The 25,170-nt window shown below is 48.5% G+C and overlaps 1 protein-coding gene across 2 annotated transcripts in view; it reads left to right on the top strand.

Annotated features, from left to right (window-relative positions):
* oplah (5-oxoprolinase, ATP-hydrolysing) overlaps positions 1 to 25,170 on the top strand; it is a 203,186-nt gene that overhangs the window by 121,431 nt on the left and 56,585 nt on the right. For both annotated transcript variants that reach the window (XM_068016020.1, XM_068016011.1), the window contains exons 11-15: positions 3,771 to 4,057; positions 6,089 to 6,201; positions 6,805 to 6,975; positions 8,379 to 8,522; positions 17,142 to 17,280. In XM_068016020.1, the coding sequence (XP_067872121.1) occupies positions 3,771 to 4,057; positions 6,089 to 6,201; positions 6,805 to 6,975; positions 8,379 to 8,522; positions 17,142 to 17,280 (854 nt within the window). The remainder of the gene's footprint in view (positions 1 to 3,770; positions 4,058 to 6,088; positions 6,202 to 6,804; positions 6,976 to 8,378; positions 8,523 to 17,141; positions 17,281 to 25,170) is intronic.

Raw genomic sequence — 25,170 nt, 5'->3', positions numbered from 1 at the left:
GGGCAGTCAGTAACCAGAGGACATAGATTTAAAATAATTAACAAAAGAACCACAGAGGAGACGAGGAGACTTTTTCACAAGATCTAGAATGCACTGTCTGAAAGGGTGGTGGAATCAGATTCCAACTTTCAAAAGGCAATAGGACATTACTTGGAGAGGAACTCTTTAATTTGCAGGGCTATGGGGAAAGAGCAGGGGAGTGGGACTAAATGGATAGCTCTTTCAAAGAGCTAGCACAGGCATGATGGGCTGAATGGCCTCCTGTGCTTTGATTCTATGTAGAGAATCCAGCCCTGCTCAGAGTCATCTGACCCCAGGCAGGCAGCCAATAGGCAGCTATGGTTAAACCTCAGAAAAATCCTCTGAGCCAAAGAGAGGACAGAATTTCCGATTGGCATTACAGAGCCTTTGCTGAAAAGTCAGCATGTGGTGATCATTTATTGTGGGTAAGGATTTTATTGTGGGTAAAGAACAAAGGAACAAAGAACAGTACAGCACAGGAACAGGCCATTCGGCCCTCCAAGCCTGCGCCGATCTTGATGCCTGCCTAAACTAAAACCTTCTGCACTTCCGGGGTCTGTATCCCTCTATTCCCATCCTATTCATGTATTTGTCAAGATGTCTCTTAAACGTCGCTATCGTACCTGCTTCCACCACCTCCCCTGGCAGCAAGTTCCAGGCACTCACCACCCTCTGTGTAAAACACTTGCCTCGCACATCCCCTCTAAACTTTGCCCCTCACACCTTAAACCTATGTCCACTAGTAACTGACTCTTCCACCCTGGGAAAAAGCTTCTGACTATCCACTCTGTCCATGCCGCTCAGAACTTTGTAAACCTCTATCATGTCGCCCCTCCACCTCCGTCCTTCCAGTGAAAACAATCCGAGTTTTTTCAACCTCTCCTCATAGCTAATGCCCTCCAGACCAGGCAACATCCTGGTAAACCTCCTCTGTACCCTCTCCAAAGCCTCCACGTCCTTCTGGTAGTGTGGCGACCAGAATTGCACATAATATTCTAAGTGTGGCCTAACTAAGGTTCTGTACAGCTGCAACATAACTTGCCAATTTTTATACACTATGCCCCGACCGATGAAGGCAAGCATGCCGTATGCGTTGTTGACTACCTCATCCACCTGCGTTGCCACTTTCAGTGACCTGTGGACCTGTACGCCCTGATCGCTCTGCCTGTCAATACTCCTAAGGGTTCTGCCATTTACTGTATACTTCCCACCTGCATTAGACCTTCCAAAATGCATGACCTCACATTTGTCCGGATTAAACTCCATCTGTCATTTCTCCGCCCAAGTCTCCAACCGATCTATATCCTGCTGTATCCTCTGACAATCCTCATCATTATCCGCAACTCCACCAACCTTTGTGTCGTCCGCAAACTTACCAATCAAACCAGCTACATTTTCCTCCAAATCATTTATATATACTACAAAGAGCAAAGGTCCCAGCACTGATCCCTGCGGAACACCACTAGTCACATCCCTCCATTCAGAAAAGCACCCTTCCACTGATACCCTCTGTCTTCTCTGACCGAGCCAGTTCTGTATCCATCTTGCCAGCTCCCCTCTGATCCCGTGTGACTTCACCTTTTGATCTGGATCTGGGATGGTGCCACACTCGATGGAAAAGATAAAGTGAATCCAAATCACCGATGTTAATTGATGACTTTGTGCTCTGGGGTACGTAAGTTAGTGGTCCTCCTGTCACTCTGCCCCTCTAACCTTTCCATACAACTTGTTTTCTACCCTTCTTGTCTTCCGTGGTGTAGTGGGTAATATTCTCACCGCTGAGTCAGAGGTTTTCAGTTCAAATCGCATTCCAGAGTCTTGAGCACATAACCCAGGTTGACTCCCCCAGTGGAGTACTGAGGGAACGCTGCACTGTCAGAGGTAGTACTGAGGGAGTGCTGCACTGTCGGAAGGTCAGTGCTGAGGGAGCGCTACACTGTCGGAGGGTCAGTACTGAGGGAGTGCTGCACTGTCGGAGTGTCAGTACTGAGGGAGTGCCGCACTGTCAGAGGTAGTACTGAGGGAGTGCTACACTGTCGGAGGGTCAGTACTGAGGGAGCACTGCACTGTCGGAGGGTCAGTACTGAGGGAGTGCTGCACTGTCGGAGGGTCAGTACTGAGGGAGTGCTGCACTGTTGGAGTGTCAGTACTGAGGGAGTGCCGCACTGTCGGAGGGTCAGTACTGAGGGAGTGCTACACTGTCGGAGCGTCAGTACTGAGGGAGTGCTGCACTGTCAGAGGGTCAGTACTGAGGGAGTGCTGCACTGTCGGAGGGTCAGTACTGAGGGAGCACTACACTGTCGGAGGGTCAGTACTGAGGGAGTGCTGCACTGTCGGAGTGTCAGTACTGAGGGAGCACTGCACTGTCGGAGGGTCAGTACTGAGGGAGTGCTGCACTGTCGGAAGGTCAGTACTGAGGGAGTGCTGCACTGTCAGAGGGTCAGTACTGAGAGAGTGCTGCACTGTTGGAAGGTCAGTACTGAGAGAGTGCTGCACTGTTGGAAGGTCAGTACTGAGGGAGTGCTGCACTGTCGGAGTGTCAGTACTGAGGGAGCACTGCACTGTCGGAGGGTCAGTACTGAGGGAGTGCTGCACTGTCGGAAGGTCAGTACTGAGGGAGTGCTGCACTGTCAGAGGGTCAGTACTGAGAGAGTGCTGCACTGTTGGAAGGTCAGTACTGAGAGAGTGCTGCACTGTTGGAAGGTCAGTACTGAGGGAGCGCTGCACTGTTAGACGGTCAGTACTGAGGGAGCGCTGCACTGTTAGACGGTCAGTACTGAGGGAGTGCTGCACTGTTAGAGGGTCAGTACTGAGGGAGTGCTACACTTTCACAGGTGCCATCATTCAGTTGAGACGTGAAACCAAAACTCCCTCTGGCCTCTCAGGTGGGCGTGAATGCTCCCACAGTGCTACTCGAAGAAGAGCAGGGGAGGTCTCCCCCATGTCCTGACCAATATTATTCCTTTAACCAACCCTGCTAAAACACGAGATTTGGTCATTATCTCATTGCAGTTTGTGGGAACTTGCTGTGCACAAATTGACTGCTGTGTTTCCTACACTACAATGGTGACTACACTTCAAAGAAGTGTAGGGGAGGTGGTGGCATAGCTGTAGTGTCACTGGACTAGTAATCCAGACCCTCAGGCTGGATCAAATCACACCAGGGCAGATGGAATTCTGGAATTAAAAAGCCAGTCTAATGGTGAGCATGAAACTATTGTCAATTGTTGTAAAAACCCATCTGGTTCAGTAATGTACTTTAATAATGTCCTCACCATGTGACTCTGAAATGGCCCGGCAAGCCACTCAGTTCAAGGGCAACTAGGGATGGGCCACAAATTCTGGCCTTGCCACTGATGCCTGCATCCCATCAACAAATAATAAAAAAAAGTACATCATTGACTGTGAAGCTCTTCGGGTCACCATGGGGATGGGAAAGGTACTATAGAAATTCAGGTTGATTTTTCAGATTTGACCACTTTCTGTTGAGTTTCTGAATCCTAAACCCCTGTTGTAAAATGTCCCAAGACACTTCACAGGAGTGTTAACAGACATTGAGTCACTTAGGGAGATATTAGGGCAGGTGAACAAAATCTCAGCCAAAGTTGTTTTAAGGAGGAGGGAGAGGACGGGAGGTTTAAGGAGGAAATTCTAGCACTTAGGGCCCAGGCAGCTGAAGAGCTAATGAGTGCCCTGCTGTGATTTGTTGCCCAGTTTAATCTGACCATCTGGTGGTATTGGTTTCCCAGGGGGCCCACTCACCATCACCGATGCCAACCTTTGCCTCGGGCGACTGTTGCCGGATTATTTTCCTAAAATCTTCGGAGCCACGGAGGACCAGCCACTGTGGAGGGAAGGGGCCCTCCGGGGGTTTCAGAAGGTCACGGAACAGGTCAACACTTTCCTGAGCAACCAATCACAGAGTGGTGAGGAGAAAGGCTCCGGGCAATTCCAGATGACCGTGGAGGAAGTTGCCTTGGGGTTCGTCCGGGTGGCCAATGAGTCAATGTGTCGACCAATCAGAGCTCTTACTCAGGTACCTCGCGAGTCATTTGGATGGTGTTGGAGTAGGTACAGGTACACTGGTATCGTAGGCAGGTACAGCTGTACAGGTACATTGATACAGATTAGATACATGTATACTGGTATAGTACACAGGTACAGACTAAGTATAGGTACTTAGGTATACAGGTACACTGCACATAAGAACATAAGAATTGGGATCTGAAATAGGTTATATGGCTCTTCAAGCCTGCTTTGCCATTCAACAAGATTATTGATGATCATCTACATCAACTCCACCTTCCTGCACTGTCCCCATATCGCTTGATTCCCTTAGGACCCAAAAATCTATCGACCTCTGTTTTGGATATATTCAACAACTGAACATCCACAGCTCTCTGGGCTAGAGAATTCCAAAGATTAATAACCCTCTGAGAGAAAAAATTCCTCCTCATCTCCATCTTAAATGTGAGACCCCTTATTTTGAAACTGTGCCCCCTAGTTCTAGATTCCCCCACGAGTGGAAACATCCTTTCACCATCTACCCTTTTCAAGCTCCCACTGAAACTTATATGTTTCAATAAGATCACTTCTCATTCTGCTAAACTCCAATGAGTATAGGCTTAACCTGCTCAATGTTTCCTCATAAAACAACCCCTGCGTCCCAGGAATCAGCCTAGTGAACCTTCTCTGAACTACTTCCAATGCAACTATATCCCTCCTTAAGCAAGGAGACCAAAAGTGTGTGCAGTACTCTGGGTGCAGTCTCACCAAGGCCCTGTACAGTTGTAGTAAGATTTCCCTACTTTTATACTCTATTTTCCCCCTTGCAATAAAGGCCAATGTTCCATTTGCCTTCCTAATTACTTGCTGTACCTACATGCTAACTTTTGTGATTCATATACAAGGACATTCAGATCCCTCTATACCACTGCATTCTACAACCTCTCTCCATTTCAATAATATTCTGCTTTTCTATTCTTCCTGCCAAAGTGGACAACCTCACATTTTCCCCACATAATAGAAGGAGAGAACAGGGGAGGGGCAAAGGGGAGACAGAGAGGGAACAGAGGGAGAGGGAAAGGGGGTGAGAGAGAGGAGCGGGGGAAGGGGAGAGGGATGGGGGAAAGGACAGAGGGAGAAAGGGGGAGGGGCATGGGGACATGGAAAAGGGGACATGTAGAGAAGGTGTGGTAAGAGTTAGAGAGGGCAGGAGGGAGACATAGAGAGTGTGTGAGGCCATGGGGAGATGGAGTGTGGGGTCAGGGAGGAGACCGAGTGGGAGAAAGGGAGGGGGGGAGGGGAGAAGGAGCACAGGGATAGGGGAGAGGGAAAGAGGGAGAAGGAAAGTGGCAGAAGGGGCACAGAGAGAGGGACCGGGGGTGTTCGAGCAAGGCGACATGGAGAGTGAGGGGGGAGGGAAGGATAGAGGAAGCAGGGGTCATTGAGAGAGGGGGCTGTGGAGAGGGAGCAGGGGGAGACGGAGAGAGGGGGAAGGGAGAGATGGGGCAGGAGAAGAAGGAGGGGGAGTGCAGGGGAGGAAGACTAGGAGAGAGGAAGCAGAGGGAGAGAGGAGGCAAGGAAAGAGGGAGCAGGGGTCACAGAGAGATGGCAGGGAGAGTTGGAGCAGGTGGTCATGGAGAGAAAGAGCAGGGGTGTCAGAAAGGGCATGGAATGGGAGTAGCAGAGAGAGAGCGGGGGAGTCAGAGAGAGAGGGCATGGAATGGGAGAGAGGGAGCGGGGGAATCAGAGAGAGGGCATGGAATGGGAGAGAGAGAGCGGGGGAGTCAGAGAGAGAGGGCATGAAATTGGAGAGAGGGGACGGGGGAGACAGAGAGGGGGCAGAAGAAAAGGGAGAGGGAAAATGGGGTCAGTGAGAGAGACGGAGAGCGGGTGAGAGGGAATAAGGGCCACGGAGAGAGGGGACAAGGGAGAACTGGGACCTATATTCCTCTTTGAGTTAGTGAGCATCAGCTACTGGTAATAAGGGCCTCTTCTCCACCATTTCATCAATTTATTTCATTCCCTGATGTAAAGCCATTTACTTCCTTCGCTCCCATTACAGGCCAAAGGTCATGACACCTCACGCCACATGCTGACATGTTTCGGAGGTGCTGGAGGGCAACATGCCTGTGCTATTGCCCGGTCCTTGGGCATGAAAACCGTCTTCGTTCACAAGTAGGTGCAGGATTCAAACATCTTTACTGCAATTTAATTTTCCGCTGTCGCTGGGCAATGCAACACCGAATTAATTGCCTGTATTAACTCAGGCTTTAATACTTCTGCCTTGCTCCGTGTCACTCTCTCTGTCACATTCTGTCTCTCTGTCAATCACTCTGTCACTCTCACTGCCGTACTCTCCGTCTCTTTTTTGATTACTCTGTTTCTCTCTATTGTCTCTCGCACACTCTCTGTGTGTCTCTCTCTTTCTCTCTACTCTGCCATTCTATTTGTTACATTCTCCCTATCTGTCAATCTCTCTTTTTAATTTCACTGTCTTAACTTGTTTCTGTCACTTTGTCTATATTTATCTGTCTTTCTCTTTCTCTCTATCTCTCTGTCTATCTGATCCTGTCTCACTCTCTCTCTGTCCGTCTCCTGTCTTTCCTGTTTCTCCCTCTCTCTTTGTCTCTGTTTTTCTCTCTGTTTCTCTCTGTCACTCTCTCCATTACTCACTCTCTCTCTTTCCCTCTCTCTCTCTCTGACTCGGTCTCCATCTCTCTGTCTTTGTCTCTGTCTGTCTCTTTCCCTTCCTCACTCTTGTCTTCCGCTCTATCTCAGGTATGGCAGTATCTTGTCAGCCTATGGGATGGCCTTGGCGGATGTAGTACATGAAGCCCAAGAACCGTGCTGTGCTGTGTATGAAGCGGCCTCGTATTCTTTGCTGGACGAGCGGATGGCTGTGCTGGAGGAGCAGTGTGTGGCCACACTCCTTGCTCAGGGATTTCACAGGTACTCTGCTGAGTATGTTAGTTAGGCTGGGTTTAACGGGATAATAATCTGTAACCAGTCCAGTCAAAACCCCAATTAGAATATCTCCTTATGTGGTTTGGTGTCACATTGTGTTTGATAATGTTTTGCAAGTTCTTTCTTGGTGTTGTTATTGTTCGACATGAGCAGTCAGAGTGAGCTCCAAGGAGTTGGTGGACATGCCTGTTCTGTTAAACCGTTGTCATCAATCATTTAACCAATTCATTAAACTTTATTGCAAGATAAAGATTACTTTGGCCACAAGGTTCGTTTCAAGGACCTTATTAAAAGTTCCAACATATAACAGGATGGGGGGATGAACAGAGAAAACTTACTGAACAGGAAGCGTTCACTGCAGGTGTGGTCAGCAGTATCAATCCTGAAACCCCCACATCATCCTCATTCCTTAGACCCCTTCCATCCAACATATCAGCTGTGGCTCAGTGGGGAACATTCACTCCGCTGATTCAGAAGGTTGTGGATTCAAATCCCACTACAGAGACTTGAGTATAGAATCTAGACTGACACTCCATGCAGTACTGAGGGAGTGCTGCACTGTCAGAGGGTCAGTACTGAGAGAGTGCTGCACTGTCAGAGGGTCAGTACTGAGAGAGAGCTGCACTGTCGGAGGGTCAGCACTGAGGGAGTGCTGCACTGTCAGAGGGTCAGTACTGAGAGAGAGCTGCACTGTCGGAGGGTCAGCACTGAGGGAGTGCTGCACTGTCAGAGGGTCAGTACTGAGAGAGTGCTGCACTGTCAGAGGGTCAGTACTGAGAGAGTGCTGCACTGTCAGAGGGTCAGTACTGAGAGAGTGCTGCACTGTCAGAGGGTCAGTACTGAGAGAGTGCTGCACTGTCAGAGGGTCAGTACTGAGAGAGCGCCGCACTGTTGGAAGGTCAGCACTGAGGGAGTGCTGCACTGTCAGAGGGTCAGTACTGAGAGAGCGCCGCACTGTTGGAAGGTCAGCACTGAGGGAGTGCTGCACTGTCAGAGGGGTAGTACTGAGAGAACGCCGCACTGTTGGAAGGTCAGCACTGAGGGAGTGCTGCACTGTCAGAGGGGTAGTACTGAGGGAGCGCTGGAAGCAAAAAGTCAGTCTCAGTAAAAGTAACCATGAAGCTGTTGGATTGTTGTAAAAAAAAACCAACTGGTTCATTAATGCCCTTTCAAGAAAGGAAATCTGGCATCCTTTCCTGGACTGGTCCTATATGTGACTCCAGTCCCACACCAGACATGGTTGACTCTTAACTGCTCTCTGACGTGGTTCAAAAAGAGGTCCAGGCAGCTATTGATGGGCAGTAAATGCTGGTCTTCAGTGATCCCTCACCCCAAGGATGTTTGGGGAAATGATGAGCTAATTGGTCTGCACATGCTCTGATTTTCAGGTGTCAGATCAGCACCGAGGCATTCCTCCACCTGCGATACGACCGTACCGACTGCGCCCTTATGTGCTCCGCCAGCGATCACCCTGCCCGCCAGGATTCCGACTCCTGTTGCTATGGAGATTTCCGGGCTGCCTTCACCACCAGGTTAGAAAATTCCGGAAGAGTTGGGGTTCTGAGTCCAGCTGCAAATTGTCTAGTGGTGGGGAGTTTGGGATTTATTCACTCTTGTTTCTACTCCATTCAATCAAAGGTTACAGGACAGAATTCCAATATCTCCAGATCTTCCTGAGAACTCACACACCATCCTCACCGCCATATTATGGATACAGGAGCAATCCGATTGGCACTCATCTCTACATGTTTCTGGAATGTTATGGAAATGGATGCTGAACTCATAAAAACCACCACCTTCAAACCCCATGGAGCATTCCCTACCGTGACCCATCACTTTAAAATTCCATACAGCATGCCATTCTTTGACCAATCCCCTTAAAACCCAATGGAGCATCCCATATTGTGAACCTACACCCTAAAACCCCATGACAGGGCGGCACAGTGGCGCAGTGGTTAGCACCGCAGCCTCACAGCTCCAGCGACCTGGGTTCAATTCTGGGTACTGCCTGTGTGGAGTTTGCAAGTTCTCCCTGTGTCTGCGTGGGTTTTCTCCGGGTGCTCCGGTTTCCTCCCACAAGCCAAAAGACTTGCAGGTTGGTAGGTAAATTGGCCATTATAAATTGCCCCTAGTATAGGTAGGTGGTAGGAAAATATAGGGACAGGTGGGGATGTGGTAGGAATATGGGATTAGTGTAGGATTAGTATAAATGGGTGGTTGATGGTCTGCACAGACACGGTGGGCCGAAGGGCCTGTTTCAGTGCTGTATCTCTAAAAGTTCCGAGAAGGTTCACTGGACTGATTGCTGGGATGAAGGGGTTGTTTTATGAGGAAAGATTGAGCAGGTTGGGCCTGTACTCATTGGAGTTTAGAAGAATGAGAGGTGATCTTATTGAAACATATAACATTAATGCAAGAAGTGTCAGGAATAAGGGTGATGAACTTAGAGCATGTATCAGTACTTGGAGCTACGATGTTGTGGCCATTACGGAGACTTGGATATCACAGAGGCAGGAATGGATGTTGGATGTTCCGGGGTTTAGATGTTTCAAAAGGAATAGGGAGGGAGGTAAAAGAGGTGGGGGAGTGGCATTGCTAATCAGGGGTAGTATCACAGCTGCAGAAAGGGAGGTCGTCGAGGAGGGTTTGTCTACTGAGTCAGTATGGGTGGAAGTCAGAAACAGGAAAGGAGCAGTCACTTTGTTGGGAGTTTTCTATAGACCCCCCAATAGCAACAGAGACATGGAGGAACAGATTGGGAGGCAGATTTTGGAAAGGTGCAGAAGTAACAGGGTTGTTGTCATGGGTGACTTCAACTTCCCTAATATTGATTGGAACCTCCTTAGTGCAAATAGTTTGGATGGAGCAGTTTTTGTCAGGTGTGTCCAGGAAGGTTTCCTGACTCAATATGTAGATAGGCCGACTAGAGGGGAGGCTGTGTTGGACTTGGTGCTTGGCAACGAACCAGGCCAGGTGGCAGATCTCTCGGTGGGAGAGCATTTCGGTGATAGTGATCACAACTCCCTGACCTTTACTATAGTCATGGAGAGGGATACGAGCAGACGGGATGGGAAAATATTTAATCGGGGGAGAGGGAATTACAATGCTATTAGGCAGGAACAGGGGAGCATAAATTGGGAACAGATGTTCTCAGGGAAATGCACGACAGAAATGTGGAGGTTGTTTAGGGAGCACTTGCTGCGACTGCTGGATAGGTTTGTCCCGATGAGGCAAGGAAGGGATGGTAGGGTGAAGGAACCTTGGATGACTAGAGATGTGGAACAGCTAGTCAAGAGGAAGAAGGAAGCTTACTTAAGGTTGAGGAAGCAAGGATCAGACAGGGCTCTAGAGGGTTACTAGGTAGCCAGGGAGGAACTGAAGAATGGAGAGCTAGAAGGGGACATGAAAAAGTCTTGGCGGGTAGGATTAAGGAAAATCCCAAGGCGTTCTACACTTATGTGAGGAACAAGAGGATGGCCAGAGTGAGGGTAGGGCCGATCAGGGATAGTGGAGGGAACTTGTGCCTGGGGTCGGAGGAGGTAGGGGAGCTCCTAAATGAATACTTTGCTTCAGTATTCACTAGTGAGAGGGACCTGGTCGTTTGTGAGGACAGCGTGAAACAGGCTGATATGCTCGAACAGGTTGATGTTAAGAGGGAGGATGTGCTGGAAATTTTGAAAGACATGAGGACAGATAAGTCCCCGGGGCCAGACGGGATATACCCAAGGATATTACGGGAAGCGAGGGAAGAGATTGCCGCGCCTTTGTCAATGATCTTTGCGTCCTCACTGTCCACTGGAGTAGTACCAGATGATTGGAGGGTGGCAAATTTTATTCCCTTGTTCAAGAAAGGGAATAGGGATAACCCTGGGAATTATAGACCAGTCAGTCTTATGTCGGTAGTGGGCAAATTATTGGAGAGGATTCTGAGAGACAGGATTTATGATTATTTGGAAAAGCATGGTTTGATTAGAGACAGTCAGCATGGCTTTGTGAGGGGCAGGTCATGCCTCACAAGCCTTATTAAATTCTTTGAAGATGTGACAAAACACATTGATGAAGGAAGAGCAGTGGATGTGGTGCATATGGATTTTAGCAAAGCGTTTAATAAGGTTCCCCATGGTAGGCCCATTCAGAAAGTAAGGAGGCATGGGATACAGGGAAATTTGGCTGTCTGGATACAGAATTGGCTGGCCCATAGAAGTCAGAGGGTGGTAGTAGATGGAAAGTATTCAGCCTGGAGCTCGGTGACCAGTGGTGTTCCGCAGGGATCTGTTCTGGGACCTCTGCTCTTTGTGATTTTTATAAATGTCTTGAATGAGGAAGTGGAAGGATGGGTTAGCAAGTTTGCCGATGACACGAAGGTTGCTGGAGTTGTGGATAGTGTGGAAGGCTGTTGTCGGTTGCAACGGGACATTGACAGGATGCAGAGCTGGGCTGAGAAGTGGCAGATGGAGTTCAACCTGGAAAAGTGTGAAGTGATTCATTTTGGAAGGTCGAATTTGAATGCAGAATACAGGCTGAAAGACAGGATTCTTGGTTGTGTGGAGGAACAGAGGGATCTTGGGGTCCATGTCCATAGGTTGCTCAAAGTTGCCACCCAAGTTGATAGGGTTGTTAAGAAGGCGTATGGAGTGTTGGCTTTCATTAACAGGGGGATTGAGTTTAAGAGCCGCGAGGTTATGCTGCAGCTCTATAAAGCCCTGGTTAGACCACACTTGGAATATTGTGTTCAGTTCTGGTCGCCTCATTATAGGAAGGATGTGGAAGCTTTAGAGAGGGTGCAGGGGAGATTTACCAGGATGCTGCCTGGACTGGAGGGCATGTCTTACGAAGAAAGGTTGAGGGAGCTAGGGCTTTTCTCATTGGAACGTAGAGGGATGAGAGGTGACTTGATAGAGGGGTACAAGATGATGAGAGGCATAGATAGAGTGGATAGCCAGAGACTTTTTCCCAGGGCGGAAAGGGCTATCACCAGGGGGCATAATTTTCAGGTGATTGGAGGAAGGTTTCGGGGAGATGTCAGAGGTAGGTTCTTTACACAGAGAGTGGTGGGTGCGTGGAATGCATTGCCAGCGGTGGTAGTAGAAGCAGATACATTAGGGACATTTAAGCGACTCTTGGATAGGTACATGGATGATAGTAGAATGAAGGGTATGTAGGTAGTTTGATCTTAGAGTAGGTTAAATGTTTGGCACAACATCGTGGGCCGAAGGGCCTGTACTGTGCTGTACTGTTCTATGTTCTCTATTCTATAAACATATAATAATTGGGTAGTTAATTTCAGCACATTAAGGATGGCCGGACAGGTGATTTCCTTTGGCTGCAGCATGTGGCAGCTTCTGGATGCCAGTGTGACCCAGGGCAAACACGTCGGCAATAAATTTTTGAGGCTCGAGGAGCTTCGGCTCAGAGTCATTGCGCTGGAGGCCGAGCTGCAGACACTGCAGCACATCAAGGAGGGGTATGTTGCCTGGACGTCTTGTACCAGGAGGTGGTCACACCCCTTAGGATTGGGTGGTCTGATTTGGTCAGTAGTCAGGAACAGGAGAGTGTGGCTGCAGCTGAGGCAGGTAAAGGGACCCAGAGGGCAGGAGTGCAGGAGCCTCAGCCTTTGCGATTGTCCAACAGGTTTGAGGTTCTTTCAGCTTGTTTGGAAGAGGGTGGGGGCTGCAGGGTGGATGAGCTAACTGACCATGGCGCAGTGGTACAGGAGGCCATTCAAGTGAGGGGAGCAAAAAGGAATGTAGTGGTGGTAGGCGACTGTATAATGAGGGGGATTGACACTGATCTCTGCAGCAAACAGTGAGTGTCCAGAAGGCTGTGTTGCTTGCCCGGTGCCAGGGTTCGGGACATCTGCTCAGGGCTGGAGAGGAAAGTACAATGTGGGGGTGGGGGTGGGGGTATCCAGCCATACGTAGGTACCAATGACATAGGCAGGACAAGGAACAAGGTTCTGCATGGTCAGTATGAGGAGCTAGACACCAAATTAAGAAGCAGAACCTCAAAGGTAATAATCTCTGGATTATAGAAATGAATGCGTGGCTCAAAGACTGGTGTGGTAGAAGTGAGTTCCAGTTTGTCAGACACCGGCACCAGTACTGGGGAAAGTGGAGGCTGTAACACTGGGGCGGTCTGCAGCTGAACCGTGCTGGGGCTGGTGTTCTAGCAAGCCGCATAAGTAGGGAAGTCGAGAGGGTTTCAAACTGAATAGTGGGGGAAAGGGATCAAATTTGGGAAGATGTGGAAAATCAAAGAGTAGAGACAAGGCAAGAGAGAAAGGTATTAATATGGGAAATGATAAACAGACTGTGACAGGAAGGGACAGAGTGTACAAATCTAAGAGTAAATCAACAGATAAGGCTAGAGGTTACAATAATAATAAAAGGACAAAACTAAAGGCTCTGTATCTGAATACACGTAGCATTCAAAACAAAACAGAAGAACTGAAAGCACAAATAGAAAGAAATAAATATGATCTGATAGCCATTACAGAGACATGCTGCAAGATTACATAGATTGGGACCTGAATATTGAAGGTTACATGGCATTTAGGAAGGACAGGAAGCTAGGAAAAGGTGCAGGGGTGGCTCTGTTAATTAATGATGGTATTAGCACATTAGAGAGGGGTGACCTAAGTTCAGGAGACCAGGATGTAGAAGCGGTTTGGGTAGAGATGAAAAATAATAAAGGCAAGAAGTCACTTGTGGGAGTGGTGTACAGGCCACCTAACAGTAACCACACAGTAGGACAGAGCATAAAGGAAGAAATAATGGGACCTTGTCAGAAAGGTACAGCAATATCATGGGGGATTTTAATCTACATATAGATTGGAAAATTCAGATGGACAAAGGTAGCCTAGATGAGGAATTCGTAGAATGTTTTTGGGATAGTTTCTTAGAACAGCATGTTCTGGAATCAACCAGAGAGCAGGCTATACTAGACCTGGAATTGTGCAACGAGATAGGATTCATTAATGACGGCATACTGAAGGCATCCCTAGGTAGCAGTGATCATAATATGTTTGAATTTTACATTCAGTTTGAGGGCGAGAAGAGTGGGTCTAAGACAAGTATCTTAAACTTAAATAAGGGCAATTATGAGGGCATGAAAGCAGAGCGAGCTAAAGTGAACTGGCAAATTAGGTTAAGGGATAGTTCAATAGAGATGCAGTGGCAGACATTTAAGGGGATATTTCAGAATACACAAAATAGATACATTCCAACAAAAAGAAAAATTCCAAGGGGAGGACCCACTATCTGTGGTTAACTAGAAAAGTTAAAGATAGTATCAAACTTAAAGTAAAAGCATATAATTGCACAAAGTTGGGTGGCAGTTCAGATGATTGGACAGTATAGCAAAGAATGACTAAAAATTGATATGGAGGGAAAAATTAGAGTACGAGAGATATAAAAACAGATAGTAAGAGTTTCTACAGATATTTAAAAAAGAAAAGTTAACAAAGTGAGCACTGGTCCTATAGAAAGTGAGCCTGGGGAATTAATAATGGAAAATAAGGAGATGGCAGATGAATTGAACTGGTATTTTGCATCAGTCTTCACAACAGAGGATACAAGTAACATCCCAGAAATAGCTGTAAATCAGGAAATGGAAGGGAGAGAGGAAATCAAGAAAATTACAATCACCAGGGAAGTGGTACTGACAAGTACTCAGGCCCTGATGAACTTCATCCTAGGGTCTTAAAAGAGTGGCTAGTGAGATAGTTGATGCATTGGTTTTAATTTTCCAAAATTCCCTAGATTCGGGGAAGGTTCCATTGGATTTGGAAAATAGAGCATGCAACACCTTGATCCAAAAAGGGAGGGAGACAGGAAACAGGAAACTACAGGCCGGTTAGCTTAACATCTGTCTTAGGGAAAATGTTAGGAGCTATTATTAAAGATGTTATAGCAGGGCACTTAGATAAATTCAAAGAACAAAGAACAGTACAGCACAGGAACAGGCCATTCGGCCCTCCAAGCCTGCGCCGATCTTGATGCCTGCCTAAACTAACAACTTCTGCACTTCCGGGGCCCATATGCCTCTATTCCCTTCCTATTCATGTATTTGTCAAGATGTCTCTTAAACGTCGCTATCGTATCTGCTTCCACCACCTCCCCTGGCACCAAGTTCCAGTCACTCACCACCCTCTGTGTAAAAAAACTTGCATCACACATCCTCTCTAAACTTTGCCCCTCGCACCTTAAACCTATGTCCCCTAGTAACTGACTCTTCCACCCTGGGAAAAAGCTTCTGACTATCCACTCTGTCCATGCCGCTCCTAACTTTGTAAACCTCTATCATGTCGCCCCTCCACCTCCATCGTTCCACTGAAAACAATCCGAGTTTTTCCAACCTCTCCTCATAGCTAATGCCCTCCAGACCAGGCAACATCCTGGTAAACCTCCTCTGTACCCTCTCCAAAGCCTCCACGTCCTTCTGGTAGTGTGGCGACCAGAATTGCACGCAATATTCTAAGTGTGGCCTAACTAAGGTTCTGTACAGCTGCAACATGACTTGCCAATTTTTATACTCTATGCCCCGACCGATGAAGGCAAGTATGCCGTATGCCTTGTTGACTACCTTATCCACCTGCGTTGCCACTTTCAGTGACCTGTGAACCTGTATGCCCAGATCTCTCTGCCTGTCAATACTCCTAAGGGTTCTGCCATTTACTGTATACCTCCCACCTGCATTAGACCTTCCAAAATGCATTACCTCACATTTGTCCGGATTAAACTCCATCTGCCATTTCTCCGCCCAAGTCTCCAACCGATCTATATCCTGCTGTATCTTCTGACAATCCTCATCATTATCCGCAACTCCACCAACCTTTGTGTCGTCCGCAGACTTACTAATCAGACCAGCTACATTTTCCTCCAAATCATTTATATATACTACAAAGAGCAAAGGTCCCAGCACTGATCCCTGCGGAACACCACTAGTCACATCCCTCCATTCAGAAAAGCACCCTTCCACTGATACCCTCTGTCTTCTATGACAGAGCCAGTTCTGTATCCATCTTGCCAGCTCACCTCTGATCCCGTGTGACTTCACCTTTTGTACCAGTCTGCCATGCGGGACCTTGTCAAAGGCTTTACTAAAGTCCATATAGACGACATCCACTGCCCTTCCTTCATCAATCATCTTCGTCACTTCCTCAAAATACTCAATCAAATTAGTAAGACATTTTTTTCTTTTTTTACTTGTCCCTTTTGCCTTGTGCTATCATCCCTTTAAAAACAGAAAATTCTGGAAACAGAAACAGCACTGAAGAAGTCCATCGGCCTTAAACATTAACTCTGCTTCTCTCTTCATGGATGCTGCCAGACCTACTGAGTATTTCCAGCATTTCTTGTTTTTATTTCAGATTTCCAGCATCTGCAGTATTTTGCTTTTATTATTTGGAATTCTCTTCCCCAAACAGCAGTGGAGGCTGGGTCATTGAATATATTCAAGGCTGAGTCAGACAGATTTTTGATTTGCAAGGGAGTCAAGGGTTATGGGTGGCAGGCAGGAAAGGGGAGTTGAGGCTGTAATCAGATCAGTCATGATCTTACTGAATGGCAGAGCAGGCTCGAGGGACCGAATGGCCTCCTCCTGCTCCTGCTCCTACTTCTTATGTTTTTATGGATCATCCCATACTGTGGCCCGTCACCTTAAAACCCGATGGATCATCCCATACTCTGTTTCCCCATAGCTTGTGAGGGGCACATTTGGGTACCGCATACTGTAAGCCTTTTCATCGCCACTCATCGCCACTGGGTGTATTCTAAAACCCAGCACTCTGACACCCCACAGGACATCCCAGACTGTAACCCCTCCAACGTACTTTGATTCTGAGAAGGCTGTTCCGACCCTTTATTTTGCATCAGAGGTTGAATCTCTAAAACCAGAGCCTGCTCAGTCAGGTCTTCTTCCTCCGAGCCTTGGCAAGTGGCAAATGTGCTGTGGGTTGGTGCTGGTAGATTGTGGGGCGGGGTGGGGTTGTTGGTAGAATGTCGGGGGGTGGGGTTGTGTTGGTTGATTGTGGGGTGGGGTGGAGGGGGGTGGTTTGTTGGGAGAATGTTGTGTTGGTCGATTGTGGGGAGGAACGCAATTTGCGCTAACTTGATGCTCCGCAGAACTAATACGTTGTGCTGTGTCACCAGGTACATGAAGGAGTTTGGCTTCATTATACCAGAGCGGCCAATCATTGTGGACGACATTCGCGTACGTGGCAGCGCCAAGTCCGGCATCCAATCGGAGTGCAGAATGGAGCCAAGTGGGAGAGCGGCTCGTGTGGAAACTGTATGTGGGGAGATTGACAGCACCAGTGGCAACAGAACAGGAATGATTACCTGTGATAATCTGTCCCTATTCATTAACCCAGTCACTGACTAACACTGGTCCCTATTCATTAACCCAGTGACTGACTAACACTGGTCCCTATTCATTAACCCAGTCACTGCCTAACACTGATCCTTATTCATTAACCCAGTCACTGCCTAACACTGGTCCCTATTCATTAACGCAGTCACTGACTAACACTGGTCCCTATTCATTAACGCAGTCACTGACTAACACTGGCCCCTATTCATTAACCCAGTCACTGACTAACACTGGTCCCTATTCCCCCTGTGTCCTCTAAGGATCTGTCCTTGGTCCCCTTCTATTGCTTGTCTACATGCTGCACCTCAGCGACATCGTCCAAAAGCGCAGCATCTGTTTCCACATATAGGGTGACAGCACCTAGCTCTACCTCACCACCACCTCTCTTGGCCCCTTCACTATCTAATTTTCCAGACTGCCTGTCCAACATCCATTACTGGAGGAGCAGAAATATCCTCCGAATAAATATTGAGAAGATCAAAGCTATTCTTTTCAGTCCTCACCACAAACTGTATTCCATTGCTACTGAGTCCATTCCGCTCCTTGGCAACAGTGTGAAACTAAACCAGTCTGTTTGCAACCTTAGTGTCATATTTGACCCCAAAATCAGAAAGTGACCACCTATCTGCACCATCACTAAGACTGCCTTTTTCCTCCTCAGTAACATTGTGCATCCTCTGCCCTGCCTCAGCTTATCTGCTGCTGAAACTCTCATTCATGCCTTTGTCATCTCTACACTTGATTATTCCATTGCACTCCTGGCTGGTCTCCCACATTCTACTCTCCGTAATCTTGAACTCATCCAAAACTCTGCTTCCCATGTCCTAACACACACCAAGACCCGTTCCCTATCACCCCTGTACTAACTGACCTACATTAACACACACCAAGTCCCGTTCCTCGATCACCCTTGCACTCACTGACCTACATTAACTCACACCAAGTCCCGTTCCCCTATCACCCCCTGTACTCACTGACCTACATTAACACACACCAAGTCCCGTTCCCTATCACCCCTGTACTAACTGACCTACATTAACACACACCAAGTCCCGTTCCCTCTCACCCCTGTACTAACTGACCTACATTAACACACACCAAGACCCGTTCCCTATCACCCCTGTACTCACTGACCTACCTTAACACACACCAAGTCCCTTTCCCCTATCACCCCTGTACTCACTGACCTACATTAACTCACACCAAGTCCCATTCCCCTATCACCCCTGTACTCACTGACCTACATTAACACACACCAAGTCCCGTTCCCTATCACCCCTGTACTCACTGACCTACATTAACACACACCAAGTCCCGTTCCCTATCACCCCTGTACTAACTGACCTACATTAACACACACCAAGTCCCGTTCCCTATCATCCCTGTACTAACTGACCTACATTAACTCACACCAAGTCCCGTTCCCTATCACCCCTGTACTAACTGACCTACATTAACACACACCAAGTCCCGTTCCCTATCACCCCTGTACTCACTGACCTACCTTAACACACACCAAGTCCCTTTCCCCCATCACCCCTGTACTCACTGACCTACATTAACACACACCAAGTCCCGTTCCCCTATCACCCCTGTACTCACTGACCTACATTAACTCACACCAAGTCCCATTCCCCTCTCACCCCTGTGATCACTGACTGACATTAACACACACCAAGTCCCGTTCCCTATCATCCCTGTACTCACTGACCTACATTAACACACACCAAGTCCCATTCCCCTATCACCCTTGTACTAACTGACCTACATTAACTCACACCAAGTCCCATTCCCCTATCACCCTTGTACTCACTGACCTACATTAACTCACACCAAGTCCCGTTCCCTATCACCCCTGTACTCACTGACCTACATTAACACACACCAAGTCCCGTGCCCTATCATCCCTGTACTAACTGACCTACATGAACTCACACCAAGTCCCGTTCCCCTATCACCCCTGTACTCACTGACCTACATTAACACACACCAAGTCCCGTTCCCTATCACCCCTGTACTCACTGACCTACATTAACACACACCAAGTCCCGTTCCCTATCACCCCTGTACTAACTGACCTACATTAACACACACCAAGTCCCGTTCCTCTATCACCCTTGTACTCACTGACCTACATTAACTCACACCAAGTCCCATTCCCCTATCACCCCTGTTCTCACTGACCTACATTAACACGCACCAAGTCCCGTTCCCCGATCACCCCTGTACTCACTGACCTACCTTAACACACGCCAAGTCCCGTTCCCTATCACCCCTGTACTCACTGACCTACATTAACACACACCAAGTCCCGTTCCCCAATCACCCTTGTACTCACTGACCTGCATTAACTCACACCAAGTCCCGTTCCCCAATCACCCCTGTACTCACTGACCTACATTAACACACACCAAGTCCCGTTCCCTATCACCCCTGTACTCACTGACCTACATTAACACACACCAAGTCCCGTTCCCTATCACCCCTTTACTCACTGATCTACATTAACACACACCAAGTCCCGTTCCCTATCACCCCTGTACTCACTGACCTACATTAACACACACCAAGTCCCGTTCCCCTATCACCCCTGTACTCACTGATCTACATCAACACACACCAAGTCCTGTTCCCCTGTCACCCCTGTACTCACTGACCTACATTAACTCACACCAAGTCCCGTTCCCCAATCACCCCTGTACTAACTGACCTACATTAACTCACACCAAGTCCCGTTCCCTATCATCCCTGTACTCACTGACCTACATTAACACACACCAAGTCCCGTTCCCTATCATCCCTATCATCCCTGTACTCACTGACCTACATTAACTCACACCAAGTCCCTTTCCCCGATCACCCCTGTACTCACTGAACTACATTAACACACACCAAGTCCCGTTCTCTATCACCCCTGTACTCACTGACCTACATTAACACACACCAAGTCCCGTTCCCCTATCACCCCTGTACTCACTGACCTACCTTAACACAGACCAAGTCCCGTTCCCTATCACCCCTGTACTCACTGACCTACATTAACACACACCAAGTCCCGTTCCCGATCACCCCTGTACTCACTGACCTACCTTAACACACACCAAGTCCCTTTCCCCTATCACCCCTGTACTCACTGACCTACATTAACTCACACCAAGTCCCGTTCCCCAATCACCCCTGTACTCACTGACCTACATTAACTCACACCAAGTCCCGTTCCCCTATCACCCCTGTACTCACTGACCTACATTAACTCACACCAAGTCCCGTTCCCCTGTCACCCCTGTACTCACTGACCTACATTAACACACACCAAGTCCCGTTCCCCAATCACCCCTGTACTAACTGACCTACATTAACTCACACCAAGTCCCGTTCCCCTATCACCCCTGTACTCACTGACCTACATTAACTCACACCAAGTCCCGTTCCCCAATCACCCCTGTACTAACTGACCTACATTAACTCACACCAAGTCCCGTTCCCCTATCACCCCTGTACTCACTGACCTACATTAACACACACCAAGTCCCGTTCCCCTATCACCCCTGTACTCACTGACCTACATTAACTCACACCAAGTCCCGTTCCCCAATCACCCCTGTACTAACTGACCTACATTAACTCACACCAAGTCCCGTTCCCCTATCACCCCTGTACTCACTGACCTACATTAACACACACCAAGTCCCATTCCCTATCACCCCTGTACTCACTGACCTACCTTAACACACACCAAGTCCCTTTCCCCTATCACCCCTGTACTCACTGACCTACATTAACTCACACCAAGTCCCGTTCCCCGATCACACCTGTACTCACTGACCTACCTTAACACACACCAAGTCCCGTTCCCTATCACCCCTGTACTCACTGACCTACATTAACACACACCAAGTCCCATTCCCCTATCACCCCTGTACTCACTGACCGACATTAACACACACCAAGTCCCTTTGCCCTATCAGCCTGTACTCACTGACCTACATTAACTCACACCAAGTCCCATTCCCCGATCACCCCTGTACTCACTGACCTACATTAACTCACACCAAGTCCCATTCCCCTATCACCCCTGTACTCACTGACCTATATTAACTCACACCAAGTCCCGTTCCCCTATCACCCCTGTACTCACTGACCTACATTAACACACACCAAGTCCCGTTCCCTATCACCCCTGTACTCACTGACCTACATTAACTCACACCAAGTCCCGTCCCCTATCACCCCTGTACTCACTGACCTACATTAACACACACCACGTCCCATTCCCTATCACCCCTGTACTCACTGACCTACATTAACACACACCAAGTCCCGTTCCCCTATCACCCCCTGTACTCACTGACCGAACATTAACACACACCAGGTCCCGTTCCCTTATCACCCCTGTACTCACTGACCTACATTAACACACGCCAAGTCCCGTTCCCTATCACCCCTGTGCTCACTGACCGACATTAACACACACCAAGTCCCATTCCCCTATCACCCCTGTACTCACTGACCTACATTAACTCACACAAATTCCCGTTCCCCTATCACCCCTGTACTCAGTGACCTACATTAACACACACCAAGTCCCATTCCCCTATCACCCCTGTACTCACTGACCTACATTAACTCACACCAAGTCCCATTCCCCTATCACCCCTGTACTCACTGACCTATATTAACTCACACCAAGTCCCGTTCCCTATCACCCCTGTACTCACTGACCTACATTAACACACACCAAGTCCCTTTCCCCTATCAGCCTGTACTCACTGACCTACATTAACTCACACCAAGTCCCATTCCCCGATCACCCCTGTACTCACTGACCTACATTAACTCACACCAAGTCCCATTCCCCTATCACCCCTGTACTCACTGACCTACATTAACTCACACCAAGTCCCGTTCCCCAATCACCCCTGTACTAACTGACCTACATTAACTCACACCAAGTCCCGTTCCCCTATCACCCCTGTACTCACTGACCTACATTAACACACACCAAGTCCCGTTCCCTATCACCCCTGTACTCACTGACCTACATTAACACACACCAAGTCCCGTCCCCTATCACCCCTGTACTCACTGACCTACATTAACACACACCAAGTCCCGTTCCCTATCACCCCTGTACTCACTGACCTACATTAACACACACCAAGTCCCGTTCCCCTATCACCCCCTGTACTCACTGACCGAACATTAACACACACCAGGTCCCGTTCCCTTATCACCCCTGTACTCACTGACCTACATTAACACACGCCAAGTCCCGTTCCCTATCACCCCTGTACTCACTGACCTACATTAACACACCCCAAGTCCCGTTCCCCTATCACCCCTGTGCTCACTGACCGACATTAACACACACCAAGTCCCATTCCCCTATCACCCCTGTACTCACTGACCTACATTAACTCACACAAATTCCCGTTCCCCTATCACCCCTGTACTCAGTGACCTACATTAACACACACCAAGTCCCATTCCCTATCACCCCTGTACTCACTGACCTACATTAGCACACACCAAGTCCCATTCCCTATCACCCCTGTACTCACTGCCCTACATTAACACACACCAAGTCCCATTCCCTATCACCCCTGTACTCACTGCCCTACATTAACACACACTAAGTCGCTTTCCCCTATCACCCCTGTGCTCACTGACCTACATTAACACACACCGAGTCCCATTCCCTATCACCCCTGTACTCACTGCCCTACATTAACACACACCAAGTCCCCTTCCCCTATCACCCCTGTACTCACTGATCTACATTAACACACACCAAGTCCCGTTCCTCTATCACCCCTGTACTCACTGCCCTACATTAACACACACCAAGTCCCATTCCCTATCACCCCTGTACTCACTGCCCTACATTAACACACACAAAGTCCCCTTCCCCTATCACCCCTGTACTCACTGCCCTACATTAACACACACCAAGTCCCGTTCCTCTATCACCCCTGTACTCACTGCCCTACATTAACACACACCAAGTCCCATTCCCTATCACCCCTGTACTCACTGACCTACATTAACTCACACTAAGTCCCTTTCCCCTATCACCACTGTACTCACTGGTCTACATTGACTCCTGCTCCAGGAATAACTTGATTTTAAAATACCTATCCTTCTTTCTAAATTCCTCCATGTCCTATCCCCTCCATTTCTCTCTAATCTCCTCCAGGTCCTCGCCCCTCCCTATCTCTGTAATCTCCTCCAGATCCTCGCCCCTCCATATCTCTGTATTCTCCTCCGGGTCCTCACCCCTCCCTATCTCTGTAATCTCCTCCAAGTCCTCGCCCCTCCCTATCTCTGAAATCTCCTCCATGTCATCGCCCCTCCCTATCTCTGTAATCTCCTCCATGTCCTCGCCCCTCCCCATCTCTGTAATCTCCTCCAGGTCCTCACCCCTCCCTAACTCTGTAATCTCCAGGTCCTCGCCCCTCCCTGTCTCTGTAATCTCCTCCGTGTCCTCTTCCCTGCCTGTCTCTGTAATCTCCTCTGTGTCCTATCCCCTTCCTAACTCTGTAATCTCCTCCATGTCCTATCCCCTCACTCTCTGTAATCTCCTCCGTATCCTTTCCCCTCCCTATCTCTGTAATCTCCTCCATGTCCTATCCCCTCCCTATCCCTGTAATCTCCTCCATGTACTATCCCCTTCCTAACTCTGCAATCTCCTCCATGTCCTATCCCCACCCTATCCCTGTAATCTCCTCCATGTCCTATGCCCTCCGGCTCTGTAATCTCCTCCATGTCCTATCCCCTCCCTCTCTGTAATCTCCACCATGTCCTATCCCATTCCTAACTCTGAAATCTCCTCCATGTCCTATCCCCTCCCTATCCCTGTAATCTCCTCCATGTCCTATTCCCTTCCTAACTCTGTAATCTCCTCCATGTCCTATCCCCTCCCTCTCTGTAATCTCCTCCGTATCCTATCCCCTCCCCATCCCTGTAATCTCCTCCATGTCCCATTCCTTTCCTAACTCTGTAATCTCCTCCATGTCCTATCCCCTCCCACTCTGTAATCTCGTCCGTATCCTATCCTCTCTCTATCTCTGTAATCTCCTCCATGTCCTATCCCATTCCTAACTCTGTAATCTCCTCCATGTTCTATCCCCACCCTATCTCTGTAATCTCCTCCATGTCCTATCCCCTCCCTATCTCTGTAATCTCCTGTGTGTCCTATCCCCACTCTATCTCTGTAATCTCCTCCGTGTCCTATCCACTCCCTATCTCTGTAATCTCCTCCATGTCCTATCCCCTCTCTATCTCTGTAATCTCCTCCATGTTCTATCCCCTCTCTATCTCTGTAATCTCCTCCATGTCCTACTCCCTCCCTATCTCTGTAATCTCCTCCATATCCTATCCCCTCCCCATCTCTGTAATCTCCTCCATGTCCTATCCCCTCCCTATCCCTGTAATCTCCTCCATGTCCTATACCCTCCCTCTCTGTAATCTCCTCCATGTCCTATCCCCTTCCTACCTCTGTAATCTCCTCCATGTCCTAACCCCTCCCTATCTCTGTAATCTCCTCCATGTCCTATCCCCTTCCTACCTCTGTAATCTCCGACATGTCCTATCCCCTCCCTCTCTGTAATCTCCTCCAAGTCCTATCCCCTCCCTATCTCTGTAATCTCCTCCGTGTCCTATCCCCTCCCTATCCCTGTAATCTCCTCCAGGTCCTATCCCCTCTCTATCTCTGTAATCTCCTCCAGGTCCTCGCCCCAACCTATCTCTGTAATCTCCTCCATGTCCTATTCCCTCCCTATCTCTGTAATCTCTTCTGTGTCCTATTCC

This window comes from Heterodontus francisci, chromosome 2, assembly GCF_036365525.1.
Source record: "Heterodontus francisci isolate sHetFra1 chromosome 2, sHetFra1.hap1, whole genome shotgun sequence".
In the NCBI taxonomy this organism is placed as follows: domain Eukaryota; kingdom Metazoa; phylum Chordata; class Chondrichthyes; order Heterodontiformes; family Heterodontidae; genus Heterodontus; species Heterodontus francisci.
The sequence above is the reverse complement of the archived record's forward strand: the minus strand, read 5'-3'. Positions and strand labels throughout refer to the sequence as shown.